Here is a 14,496-nt window from a genome sequence, read left to right as displayed (position 1 = left end):
ATTGGTATTTATCCCTTTACTCTCGGAGAACAGGGATATAAGTGGCTTATGTTCAGTTTCCAATTCGAATTTTAGCCCAAACAGGTATTGATGCATTTTCTTTACCCCATAGACACACGCTAACGCTTCTTTCTCAATCATGCTGTCAGCTCTCTCAGCCTTAGACAGACTGCTGGATACATAAGCAACTGGTTGCAGTTTCCCGAAATCATTAGCTTGTTGCACTACACACCCGACGCCATATGACGATGCATCACATGCTAGTACCAAATCCTTACATGGATCATACAACACAAGCAATTTGTTCGAGCATAACAATTTTCTTGCTTTTACAAAGGCATTTTCTTGGCTTTTGCCCCAAACCCATTCGTTCCCTTTTCGTAGTAAGACATGTAGTGGCTCTAACAGTGTGCTGAGACCCGGTATGAAGTTACCAAAGTAGTTCAGGAGTCCCAGAAACGAGCGCAGCGCCGTCACGTTCTGTGGCCTCGGTGCGTTCTCGATTGCCTCCGTCTTCGCGTTGGTGGGCCTGATGCCGTCTGCCGGAATGCTGCTGCCCAGGAACTCCACTTCAGACGCCAGGAAAACGCACTTTGAGCCTTTTAGCCTGAGCCTCACGCGGTTGAGTCGACTAAGAACCTCCTCCAGGCTCTGCAGATGCTCGACTGTGTTCCGACCTGTGACCAAGATGTCGTCCTGGAAGACCACGGTGTGCGGGAGCGACTTCAGTAAACTTTCCATGTTTCTCTGGAATATCGGTGCCTCCGATCCGATTCCAAATGGACCTTTGTGCATGTTGATGCAGGTGAGGGCCTTTGATGATTCCTCCAGTTCCTGGGTCATGTAGGCTGAAGTCAGATCCAGCTTCGTGAACATCTTTCCTCCCGCCAGCACTGCAAAGAGGTCGTCGGTCTTTGGTAGTGGGTATTGGTCCTGCAGGGAGAAACAATTGATAGTTACTTTGTATTCGCCACAGATTCTGACGGTACCATCTCCCTTGAGGACTGGGACGATAGGTCTGGCCCATTCGTTGAACTCGATCGGGGAAATGATGCCCTCTCTTTGCAGCCGGTCTAGCTCGATCTCTACCCTTTCTCTCATCATGTACGATACTGCTCTCGCCTTGTGATGGATGGGTCGCGCCCCTGGAATTAGGTGGATCTGCACTTTTGCTCCTTGAAATTTCCCAATGCCTGGTTCGAACAGCGAAGGAAATTTGTTTAAGACCTGGGCACACGAAGTGTCGGACGTCTTCCGAGTTCCAGCGTAACTTTCCCAGCCAGCTCCTGCCAAGCAGTGTGGGACTATCACCCGGTATCACCTAGAGTGGTAGCTTGTGCACCGCTCCATCGTAGGAGACCTTTACGGTAGCATTGCCGATTACAGGAATCAGTTATTTTGTGTAAGTTCTTAGTTTCATGCGAACTGGAGTTAAGACTAGCCTTGTTGCACCACAACCTTTTGAAAGTCTTTTTGCCCATGATGGATTGGCTTGCGCCCGTGTCCAGCTCCCTTGACACCGGGAGTTCATTTAGTTCAACATCCAGCATTATCGTAGACAGTTCGTTGTGAATATGTGCACCCCATGTATCTCTGCCTCCTCAATCTGAGGCTCTGGTTCATCGTGATCCTCCATGGATCTTTCCTCCTCTGCAACATGGTGGTTTGCAGGTTTAGCAGGCTTTGCAGTTTGCCTGCACACTCGTTGGAGGTGTCCCATTGATCCACAGCCCTTGCAAACATACCCTTTGAATCGGCATGAATGGAAACGATGATCACCCGCGCAGCGCCAACAAGGTGTTAATGGCCTTGCATTCATCACCCTTGATGGTGGACTCTGAGACATTTGCGGACGTGTAGCTGCAGGTATGTGTGATCTGCCCTGTACGTTACGATTCGAAAACAACATCACTTTGTTCACAGTACTTGTAGCAGCACTTGTGTGCTGAGAGATTTGCTTAGTATTGTCACTGGTGGCAATGAACGCCTGGGCTATCGCTATGGCCTTACTCAAGGTTGGGGTCTCTACAGTCAAAAGTTTGCGAAGTATGGTTTCATGGCCAATGCCAAGTACGAAAAAGTCTCTGAGCATGTGCTCCAAATGTCCTTTAAATTCGCAATGTCCTGCAAGGCATCTTAGCTCGGCGACATAACTCGCCACTTCCTGGCCTTCAGACCTTTTGTAGGTGTAAAACCGATACCTCGCCATCAGAACGCTTTCCTTTGGGTTCAAATGCTCTCGGACCAGTGTGCACAAATCGTTGTACGATTTCTCCATGAGTTTTGCTGGAGTGAGCAGATTCTTCATGAGGCCATACGTTGGTGTCCCACAAACGGTGAGGGAGGATCGCCCTTCGTTTGGCAGCGCTCTCTTCCCCATCTAGCTCGTTGGTTACGAAGCATTGATCGAGTTGCTCCACAAAAGTTTACCAATCCTCTCCCTCCGAGAATTTCTCCAGGAGGCCCACTGTTCTCTGCATCTTTGGATTCACTTTCTGTATCTCATCGCCAGTTGTTGTGTATGGAGAAAGAGTCAGACTGAACACTGTGAGCTCAAAGTAAAGTGTGACCTTAGTCTTTTATTGCAGGTCTCCAGAGTGCCTCTCCAACCTGTGAAGCCTCCTTAAATACCTGTGCTTCCAAGGGGTTATGGGATCCCTTGGGACTCCAAGGGATGAGCCCTCTGGTGGCTGTACAAAGTAAATACAAGCATACATATATAACATGTACGATGTAGTATATATGGACTTTAGCAAGGCTTTTGATAAGGTCCCGCATGGTAGACTGGTCATGAAGTTTAAAGCCCATGGGATCCTGGACAAAGTGGCAAGTTGGATCCAAATTTGGCTTAGAGGTATGAAACAAAGGGTAATGATTGATGGATGTTTTTGGGACTGGAAGGATGTTTCCAGTGGGGTTCCACAGGGCTCAGTACTGGGTCCCTTGCTTTTTGTGGTATATATCGACGATTTAGATTTTAATATAGTAAATATGATTAAGAAGTTTGCAGACGACACTAAAATTGGTGGTGTGGTTGATAATGAAGAGGAAAGTCATGGGCTGCAGGAGGATATCAATCTACTTGTCATGTATTCAACCAGCATTGTAACCCATGTATAATCTGACCTAAGTTGTACACTGTGAGAACAATGACCACTAGGTGGGAGACACTCCTAACCTGGACCTTCAGGTATAAAAGGGGAAGCTCCACCCACTTCCATCACTTGAGTGCTATGAAATAAAGGACAGGTCACAGACTGACCTTCTCTCAAGCGTGGGCCTCGTGTGCATTTATACCGTATAGTAAGGACGTATCAATGGCGACAAGAAACTGGGATTTAAACCATGCGAGCATGGCCACTAGCAGAACAGATGAGAGGTACTGTGTTAAGGAATGGTTGGGACAGAGATTCAACATTGTTAAAGCAGCACACAGTTCTCCAGGCAGACAAGGGCAATCGGGCATGCCCCAACATGTAGTCGAACCCAGAGGGGGAGTTCGACAGAGACAATGGCAAGTTGAACGGCGATTCACACCATTGCAAGGGATAATGCGGCCAGTAATGGGGCCATGAACACCTGTTAATGGCGCATCAAGGACAGTCACAGGGGCAGTCAGGGACGATCGACTGGCAAGGGACATTTTGTTTCAAACATCAGCTCATGCTGAAGGCATGGAGGCACACACTCAGCCGGAGTTTGCAGAGGTGAACAAAATACCTGCAGAAATTGCAGAAATGAACGCTGGGGGAAATCACTGGAAGCTGAAGTTCAGCGAGTTCATGTGGAGCACGTATACAGTTCATATACCAGGATACCACCGATAATGATGAAAGTGCTCCTCAATGGCATCCCAGTATCAATGGAGCTAGACACGGGGGCCAGCCAGTCCCTGATAGGTATCAAACAGTTCGAAAAATTGTGGGCGTCCAAGGCCAGGAGGCCAAAATTATCGCCGATTGACGCACAGCTACGGACTTACACAAAGCAGATCATTCCGGTGCTAGGCAGCGCCACGGTAGTTGTGACCCACAAAGATTCGGAGAACAGGTTGCCACTCTGGATTGTCCCAGGGGACGGTTCCGCACTACTGGGGAGGAGTTGGCTTGCTATCATGAACTGGAAATGGGGCGATGTCAATGCAATTTCCTCTGTGGAGCGAGTATCATGCTCACAGATCCTGGACAAAGTTGACTCATTATTTCAACCCGGCATTGGCACTTTCATGGGGGCCAAGGTAGTGATTCACATAAACCCGGATGCCAGGCCAGTACACCACAAGGCCAGAGCGGTGCCGTACGTGATGCGGGAAAAGATAGAAGGCGAATTGGACCGCCTGCTGAGGGAAGGTATCATCTCGCCAGTCGAATTCAGTGACTGGGTGAGCCTGATTGTGCTGGTGCTCAAAGCGGATGGGTCGGTGAGGATATGTGGCGATTACAAGGCCACCATCAATCGGGTGTCACTCCAAGACCAGTACCCGCTATCGAGAGTGGAGGACCTCTTTGCGACGCTATCCGGTGGCAAACTTTTTTCAAAATTGGACCTGACCTCAGCTTACATGACCTAGGAGCTGGCGAGTGAGTCGAAGAAGCTGACCACCATCACGACACACAAGAGGTTGTTTGAGTACAGCAGATGTCCGTTCGGGATTCGCTCAGTCGCCGCGATCTTCCAACGAAATATGGAAAGCCTCCTCAAGTCGATTCCAGAGACGGTGGTTTTTCAGGACGACATCCTCATTACGGGTTATGATACTGAAGAACACCTCCAGAACCTGGAGGAGGTGCTATGCAGACTGGACTGGGTAGGGCTGCGACTGAAAAAGGCGAAGTGTGTCTTCCTAGCTCCAGAGGTAGAATTCCTGGGGATAAGGGTAGCAGCAGACGGGATCAGCCCTACTGCGTCCAAGACGGAAGCGATCCAGGGAGCACCCAGACCCGACGGAGCTGCGTTCATTCCTGGGGCTCCTGAACTATTTTGGTAACTTTCTTCCCAAATTGAGCATGCTGCTAGAGCCGCTACACATGCTCCTACGCAAAGGTCGCGAATGGGTCTGGGGGGACAGCCAGGAAAGGGCTTTTAATAGAGCACGCAATTTGTTATGTTCCAACAATCTGTTAACGCTATATGACCCATGTAAGAAACTTGTGTTAACGTGCGATGCGTCGTCCTATGGGGTCGGGTGTGTGTTGCAGCATGTCAATGCCAAGGGTCAGATTATACATGGGTTAGAATGTTGGTTGAATACATGACACTACTGGTCAGGTTGGCAGAGCTGTGGCAAATGGAATTTAATTCAGTGAAGTGTGAGGTGATGCACTTTGGGAGGGCTAATAAGGAAAAGTTATACACATTAAGTGGTAGGCCACTTAACAGTGCAGATGAACAAAGGGACCTTGGAGTGCTTGTCCACAGATCCCTGAAAGTAGCAGGCTAGGTGGATAAGGTGGTTAAGAAGGCATAGGGAATGCTTGCCTTTGTTGGCCAAGGCATAGAATAATAAGAGCAGGGAGGTTATGCTTAAATTGTATAATACTTTGGTTAGGTCACAGCTGCAATACTGCTTGCAGTTCTGGTCATCGTATTATAAGAAGGATGTGATTGCACTAGAGAGGGTGCAGAGGAGATTTACTAGGATGCTGCCTGGAATGGAGAATCTTAGTTATGAGGACAGATTGGATAGGCTTGGATTGGAACACAGGAGCTTGAGAGGAGACCTCATCGAGGTGTACAAAATATTGAGGGACCTAGACATAGTGGATAGTAAGGGCCTATTTCCATTGGTGGAGGGGGCTATTATGAGGGGGCATAGTTTTAAGGTGGTTGGTGGAAGGTTTAGAGGGGATTTGGGGGGTCGCTTCTTTGCGCAGAGTGTTGTGGGGATCTGGAACTCGCTGCCTGGAGGAGTGGTGGATGCAGTAACCCTCACCATTTTTATGAGACTGTTGGATGGGCACTTGAAGTGCCGTAACCTGCACGGTTATGGACCTAGAGCTGATAATTGGGATTAGACTAGATGACCTTTTGCTGGTCGGTGCAGATATAATGATAAGTACTGCAGGGAATAGAATACAACCAGGTATGATCTCCTGGACTAGTTTCGATCACCTGGATGGGTTGGAGAAGAATTTTCCCAGATTTTTTCTCCCTAAATTGGCCTGGATTTTTATCTGGTTTTTGCTTCTCCCAGGAGATCACATGGCTCCAGTTGAGGTGGAGTGTAGATGTTTTTAGTATAAGGGGTGTTGCAATGGTGTGGGGTGGACTGGTTGGGTTGGGTGCTCTTTGCCTTTCCGTTACTGTTCATTTGTTTGTATGTAACCTTTAAGGCTGCTGACAAAAGGCCGTGCGGCTCTTTGTCGGCCAGCGCAGACACGATGGTCCGAAATGGCCTCCTTCTGTGCTGTAAATTTCTATGTTTCTCTGTTTCTATGTTTCTATAAGGGACGGCATGTTGGAGTTAGCTGCTGGAATAAGGGAACATGCCCAGACCCTGCGCCCATTGACAGAATCAACTGTCACTCCTGCTCCAATCCCCACACCAGCCTCTGAAGAGTTCAAAGTTGGGTCCTCCAATTTGCCGCCTGGGCCCTCCAACTTGCCGTCTGACGCTGACATCCCCCACCCTCAGTACCCGAGATGTTAGAAGGAATAAGCTTGGTACCAAGTCCAGAAACACTGCGCCACCGCCTGTGGGCAAGGGTGCTGGAGAGTCCAAGACCGAGCACAGCGGGCGGTGTTAGAATAAAGGGGATGAGAGATGGCCGCAGCCTTTCTTTGCTGCTGTTGTTGTTGTTATTATTGTTACTGTTGTAACTGTTCTCAATTTACAAGTTTTTGGAAGTTATGTAAATTTACGTTTATAAGTTATCTTAAAGTTTTTAAGTGATCTTAAGAGTGATCTTAAAGTAAAGTTTGATACAAGAATAATTTTATTAAAGTTAAGTTATTGTAAACTTTTGAATAAAATATATTTTACATTAAAATTGAACCAACACAACACAACATTACGGAACAGCTCCAAACAGTGGAATAGTTGTCGCTGACTTAAATTTAACCTTTGAAAGAAGCTCAAAATGGCAGGAAAGCAGGCAGCACAGGTTCGTAGTTGTATCTCTCCAAGCCTGTATGGATGACCCACACTCAAAGGTCTTGTGACTTCTCCTCTCTGCCCCCACCCCCACATCTTGTGACTTCTCTCTCTCCTCCCCCCTCCCTGGGCTCCAAGCCTTCCAATTGGCACCTCGCTCTCTTTCTCTCCTCCCCCCCACCCCCCCACGGCTTGTTTTCTAGCCGAGCCGCTGTGTCCGGGTCCGAGGCCGATTCTGCCAGCCAAACCTCCAGGCCTTTCTTCAGGACGTTCGCTAGTGACATGTGAATGAGTAAAAAATGAGAGAAATTCTGAAATCCAACAAATTTACACTTCTACGTTGACAGGTAAAAAAACATTGAACTTTATTATTGATTTTGACAGTGTTCTTGACTCCCTCCAAAATCTTTGATTTATAAACAATAGCAACTTTCAGCGCAGATTTGTGAAGGTGCGCTGGTTTTCTTAACTCACCAGAAGGTTGTTCGGGAGTGACCAGATACGTCGCCCTAAGAGAAAAAAATGTTGGTCAAACTGCCAACAATTGAAAAAACCGGCGCAGACATGAGGGAACGTCAAACTATGACATAAAAAAAAACTGGCCTAGAAAAATTGTACCTAAGTAAATTACACCGGCGCAGATTGCAGGGGGAAACTTTGAAAAAAATTAATTCGGCAGAAAAAACGGCGCGTGCCAAAAAAACGGTGCAAATGACCGGCGAATATTGAGCTCCTAATGAAAGCCAGGACATTCATTTCAAATAAATTGGAGGGAGAGCTCGAAAGAACTTGTTCTGTATATGACACTCGATCATTTCCTCAGGATGTGCCAAAGCACTTTGTGTCCAATTAATTAGATTGGAAGTGCAGTTACTGTTATGTAGGGAAATGTGCCAGTCGAATAGTGTCAGCAAAATCCCACAAACAGCAAATTACTGAACAAAAAGCATGGAATGAATTCACAGGTGAAAGTGTTGATTTATTATACTGGATATAGAATTTTCTGATAATAAGCTGGTAATAATTTGTCAGTAAGTGTGCAGTTCTGACAGGTTGAAGTAGTTAATTCTTCAGTGTGAATATCAACATGCAGAAGTGCCACAGAGAATACTGGCAGTTCACCAGCAAAAAGAGAATAATTAAATCATTGAGTAACATTTATTGTACTCCCTATTTATTATAAAATGTGACAAGATGTCCTCGAGTGGTTTTCAGGTAGTAATTTAATCTTTATCAAGGTTACAAGAATTCCCTTGTAAGTACTATCAGGTATCTATTCTCTCTGTAATCCCTTTAACTAACCTATAATCAACATCCACAATAACAGAAACTGAAAATATATTGATGGAATACAAAGTTTCACATTTAGTCGATTTTATATGTATCAGTGGGACAAGGTTGTGTTGTGCAAACATTTGAGATATTTATATCTTGGCATAGAGGCATGGGGGGAATTTTCACTAGCATCAGTGAGTGGGTTTGGAGCGGGTGGGTGGTTAAAAGTGCCAGACAGCGCATTGGGAAGCCAGCTCCAACCCGCTATTTTCCACATTTAATTGCAGCGAGTTAGGCAGGAGGGGCAGGTTACTAATTTCAATATGTTAATGTCCCAGTAAGAGCAATATTAACTTTGGTTTTGTGATTTAACTGTGGGTGCACGGGTTTCGCGGGCTTCCTGGAACTCGCCAGTGAAAGCTAGGCGAGAACACGGCGGCAATTGAGTGGGCTGAAGAAATGGCAGGCAAGTGAAAATAGGAAACTCCTTAGGGTGTAATTACATATCATTCCTGTCTATTGGCATAGCACTAGAGGAAACTGTTTATCCCTCCATTAACTCCTTCGCCTCTTCACTTCTCTGCCCTCCCATCTTTTTGATCAGGCATTCAGTCACCCTTCCTAATCTCTCCATTTCCCAGTCTCTTAACATTTGGACGGCACCTTCGGACATTTTGTACACTGAAGTCACAAGCTGTTGTTGGAAAGTGAGCGAGTTGAAAAGTTTCAGAAAGGGAGAAAATGATAAAAGTTAGCTGTAGCAAATAACACATTTCGAGGTTATGATGGGAGTTTATTAAATCATTGTTTACATTTTAAAAATTCATGTAAATTAATTCATTTTCTACTCGATAATTAATAATTTCATTGTGATGCTGCACAGTAGTTCTATTTCAAAAAGAACGGCCTGGCACACAGCCCTCCCAGGATTGTCTTTCTCTCACCCCCAAAACAATGAGCTATGTTTGAAGTTTTAGTGACTATTTTTCGCAGCAAGGACCTTTTATACCTTTTGATAATTAAAGCAATAAATTTGATTAAAATATTTTTGTAGAAGTAGTTCTTAATTGCTGCCCAATGGAATCCGATACAATAGGAAATTATACAGCTACCTCACATTAACTAATTTCACCTCAATACACTTAACCTCTTAAGTCTTGAACCTAATATGTTAAAAAGGATGTTCAAAGGCTTCCTGTGAGGAGCTATGGAGTCCTACAAAACAGCAAGATCCCACATTTGCTCCTTAATCCTTAATCTGTGCAGAGTTAAGTGCTCTTGGCTATAGCAGTGGAAAGGTGCTACAATTGGACTCAGCAGCCCTGGGTCAAGGAGACTAAAATTTAGTCAGGGTTATCCACTCATGATCACTATCCACGACCCTTATTGGAAGTGCACCTGGGTGCGGGCAGGATTGAGCTCAGCTGTGATGTTGCTTGTGCTCGAGTAGCTTGCCAATATTCACACATGAATAATAGTTGAGGTATTGGGGGACCCCTGGCAACTCTGGGTCCACACCCAAGCAAGAAGTCAATAGCTTCAACAGAGGAAGGGAGAAGAGAAAATAGGCAAGAGAAAGAAAAGTACAGGGTATGTGGAAAAAAAGGAGGATTTTGTTTCCTTATTTAATTGAGAAGAGATTAACTGTGAACCCCTACATGTTGAGTTCCCAATCTAGTCCGGACCTTTAGGGATGGATGCAGTCAAGGTGCTTCCCACAGTTTTGGGCGGAAAGGACAGAGTCAGAAAGTGATTCCAACCCATGGCATTCTTGTACATTACTACCTGCCAGGAAAAGTATGGAAACAAACTGATTAGTAAGACAAGTGAGATGTCTCAAAAAGTTAATGAAACAAAAATGTTATATATTACAGTCTGTCTGGTTGAATAACTTGTATTTCTGTGACTAATTTCTCACTCATCAGGGGAGATGTACAGTGACAGCATGGCAGGACAGATGGCACTGCTGTCTTCACACTGATGAGAAATCTCGCTCGACTCTTAAAATGATCATTCCATTTATATCCTAAAAGAAATCTATACAGTAGCTGAACAATAACTTCAATAAGTATTCCAGTAGCAGGTTCAAGGAACCCAAACCTCACACACAACTCAGTGTTCTACTTTGGGCTGAAAGATTATAATTTATTCAAATCTTCATTCCCAGAAGGAGGATTTTCAATGCAACAGGAAAGAGCTGCTCAGAAGGCAGTGATGTTACCGGGTAATATGCAAATGATGGGAAGTTGAACGACATTGTTTTAATAAAAATACATCCAACTGCCTTTAATGTCAGGATTCAAGTAATATTTACAAACAATTCTTCCACTTTAGTATCAAGTTTCAATTACAATACAGCCTTCTAATTCATTGCCAGTATTATTTTAATCTCACTTGGATTCCCATGTTACACAAATTATTTCTTGAAAATGTTGTGTTCCTTCCAGATTAATGCTCATGATGTTATTACCAAAGAAGAGCAGATATACCTTCTGATTGGGGAAAAGGCAAACTGTGACCTACATATATTGAATCAAACTGAAAAAGGTAAGACTTTGCTACAGTGTTTAATTTGTTTCTCCATCAAACAGATCTGTCAGTTTAGATTTTTTTTAATGAGAAATCTGTGATAAAAGGGCCAAGGTCCATAGCGCACGATACATCAAGGCTGAAAATAGTAGGAGAGAACACAAAATAAATTGAGAAATTAATTGTTAGCTGATACCAATTTTTGGTTTTAAAATACTGTGGGGTTGAAATTGGGTACCACCGTTTTTGTGGCAGTGGCACTGCCTGAGTGCTGGTTTTAGTGCCGGGCGTTAGGCGCGACCTCAAAGTCCTAAATGCAGTTTTTATGCCCAAAGATGAGAGAGCAGCACTAAAAAGTGGCGTTGCACACTCATCCTTGGACGAGAGCTCAAGAGACCTACTGAATTTCCCGACAGGAGGCTGCCGCCATGCTAGAAAAATAACAGGAAGAGAAAGAAAAGAACTAAAACTTCTATGAGACACACACACAAATCCTCGCTCTTAAAACTAATGAAAACATGCAGAAGTAAATAAAGAGAAAAACTTACTTTCCTTTCTGGGTAATTCTGCCCGAGATTCGCTCTGATACGATAGCTTTTTCCCAGCAGCCGTACAAAGCAAATGTCGTGACAGAGATGTCAATGAGGCATTGTACGCTGGATGACATCACCACGCGGGTGTCGTTAGCCAGCGCAGTGTTGCCTCTTGGCGCCTCTGCCAAAGAGCCGAATGAGTTTAGATCGAGGCATCGACACCGCTTACCGACGACAGTAGGCATTTGCCACCCATTAGCCGCCTACCACACACAGTAACGGACGGCGTCCAGAACAGAATTTTGACCCCTGTAGGTTGTTGGGAGAAGAGCAGTTTAAGAGAGGGAAGTTCCTTCAATTTTGAAGTCCTGGAAAAGAATGAGTTAGCGTATGAAACAATGTAGTAAGTTTTGATTTCAACACAGATACAGACAGGGGGAAGAGTGTTTAGGATGGTATACAGGATTTCAAGGGTGCGTTTACAGTACAACGGTAGCATTAGTGCCACATGGTTTTGCTTTGCACTGACACTGAAGTTATAATGTAAATGCAGCTGAAATCTGGTGTCAGGGCATGCCTCGTCACTGGAATGAAGCACAGTGACACTCCCTGGAGGAAAGAGTTTCACTGCAATTCAAGAGAAACTTCTTTACCCAAAGAGTGGTTAGAATCATAGATTCATAGAATCATTGAAGTTTACAGCAGGGAAGGAGGCCATTTTGGCCCATCGTGTCCATGCCGGCCAACAGGAGACTATCCAGCCTAATCTCACTTTCCAGCTCTAGGTCCGTAACCCTGCAGGTTACGGAACTTCAGGTGCACATCCAAGTACTTTTTAAATGTGGTGAGGGTTTCTGCCTCTACCACCCTTTCAGGCAGTGAGTTCCAGACCCCCATAACCCTCTGCGTGAAGAAATTTCCCCTCAAATCCCCTCTAAACCTTCCACCAATTACTTTAAATTTATGCCCCCTGGTTGTTGACCCCTCTGCTAAGTGAAATATGCCCTTTCTATCCACTATATCTCGGTCCCTCATAATTTTATACATTTCAATGAGCTCTCCCCTCAGCCTCCTCTGTTCCAAGGAAAACAAATCCAGCCTATCTAATCTCTCCTCATATCTAAGATACTCCACTCCCGGCAACATCCTCGTAAATCTCCTCTGCACCCTCTCCAGTGCAATCATGTCCTTCCTGTAATGCGGTGACCAGAACTGTTTTATACAGTTCAAGCATAATCCCCCTGCTCTTGTATTCTATGCCTCGGCTAATAAAGGCAAGCATTCTGTATGCCTTCTTAACCACATTATCTACCCTGCCACTTTCAGAGATCTGTGGACATTCACTCCAAGGTCCCTTTGTTCCTCTACACTTCTCAGTGTCCTACCATTTAATGTGTTTTCTCTTGTTAGCCCTCCCCAAATGCATCACCTCTCACTTCTCTGGATTAAATTCCATTTGCCACTGTTCTGCCCACCTGACCACTTGATTGATATCTTCCTGCAGTCCGCAGCTTTCTTCTTCATTATCAACCACACAGTGGATTTTAGTATAATCTGAAAACTTCTTAATCATACCCCCTAAACTCAAGTCTAGATCATTAATATATATCACAAAAAGCAAGGGACCTAGTACTGAGCCCTGCAGAACCCCACTGGAAACATCCTTCCAGTCACAAAAACACCCATCAACCATTATCCTTTGCTTCCTGCCTCTGAGTCAATTTTGGATCCAACTTGCCACTCTGCGCTGGATCTCATGGGCTTTTACTTTCATGACCAGTCTGCCATGTGGGATCTTATCAAAAGCTTTGCTAAAATCTGTCCACACTATATCATACGCTTTGCCCTCATCGACCCTCCTGGTTACCCCCTCGAAAAATTCAATCAAGTTCGTCAGACACGACCTTCCCGTAATAACTTTGGGCCCGAATTTGCCGAGGAGTTGCTCTGTTTTTTTTGGAGCAACTTGATTTTTCTGGAGTATCATAAAAATCCCTATTCTGCACATTTAATTTGCGCTAGTGTAAGTGAGTTAGTTAGGATTGTTTTAGTTTTGTTTTTTTTTCAAAAGGGGGCGTTACCAGCCACCTATGCCTGTTTTGGCCATTTAAGCCAGTTTGGACAGCTAATAGTTGCTCCAACCTAACTTAGGCCAGCGTATGTGGCCACTTGTGGCCGCACAGAAAACCCTTGCGAAGAGTTAAGAAATCAGCGCAAGTAGCCAGAGATTGGCGGCGGGGGGTGGGGGGGATCAATTATAAATAAAAAAAATAAAACTTAAGTCCTACCTTCATAACTCGGCCCGGGAAGTCTGTGTGCCCGCTGGTGCGAGAGGTCACTCTATTGGGGATAGGTGCGGGTGGATGGGACGCTCGGGTGGGAGAGAGAGCGCAGGTAATTAGTCACACACAACACAGCAGGCTGGGTTCGCAGAATACGGAGGCTGCATGAGTCAACTCCGAGGGATTAGTGGACTTCTCTCTCCAAGGACTGCTGACTCCCCCTCATCTCCGATCAAAACACTCTCCCCCTCCCCGATCAAAATGCTCTCCCCCCCCCACCCCGATCAAAACACTTCCCCAGCCGGATCAGAACACTCCCCCCCACCCCGGATTAAAACACTCCACCCCCCGGATCAAAACACTTCCACCCCACCCCGGATGAAAACACAACCCCGCCCCCCCCCGGATCAAAACATTCTCCTGCCACCCGATCAAAACACTCTCCCCTCCCTCCCCCCCCCCCGATCAAAACACTACCCCCCCCCGCCGGATCAAAACACTCCCCTCACCCCCCCCAGATCAAAACACTCTCCCCCCCCCGGATCAAAACTCTTCCCCCCCCGCCTCATCAAAACTCTGCTGCTCCTCTCCGCCCCCTTTCCCCCCGCTAACAAAGCACAACCATCAATAAATAAAAAATAAAACTCAAGTTCTACCTTGGCCTGGGAAGTCAGAGGGCTGGCCAGGAGGCCACTCGGCCGGGAATAGGTGCGGGACTCTCTCTATGGCGTGCAGCAGCCTGGCGTGCGTCGTGATGCCACTCGGCCTGGGATAGGGGCAGGAC

The 14,496-nt window shown here is 45.8% G+C and overlaps 1 protein-coding gene across 1 annotated transcript in view; it reads left to right on the top strand.

The window, feature by feature from the left end:
- Positions 1-688: 688 nt before the first annotated feature.
- Positions 689-14,496, top strand: part of LOC139254645 (parathyroid hormone 2 receptor-like) — a 176,352-nt gene continuing 162,544 nt past the window's right edge. Inside the window, exons 1-2 of the mRNA XM_070873770.1 lie at positions 689-805; positions 10,816-10,915. Of these exons, the coding sequence (XP_070729871.1) occupies positions 689-805; positions 10,816-10,915 (217 nt within the window). The remainder of the gene's footprint in view (positions 806-10,815; positions 10,916-14,496) is intronic.

Source organism: Pristiophorus japonicus, chromosome 3 (genome assembly GCF_044704955.1).
Source record: "Pristiophorus japonicus isolate sPriJap1 chromosome 3, sPriJap1.hap1, whole genome shotgun sequence".
Lineage (NCBI taxonomy): Eukaryota > Metazoa > Chordata > Chondrichthyes > Pristiophoridae > Pristiophorus > Pristiophorus japonicus.
This window is presented reverse-complemented; position numbering and strand designations above follow the sequence as displayed.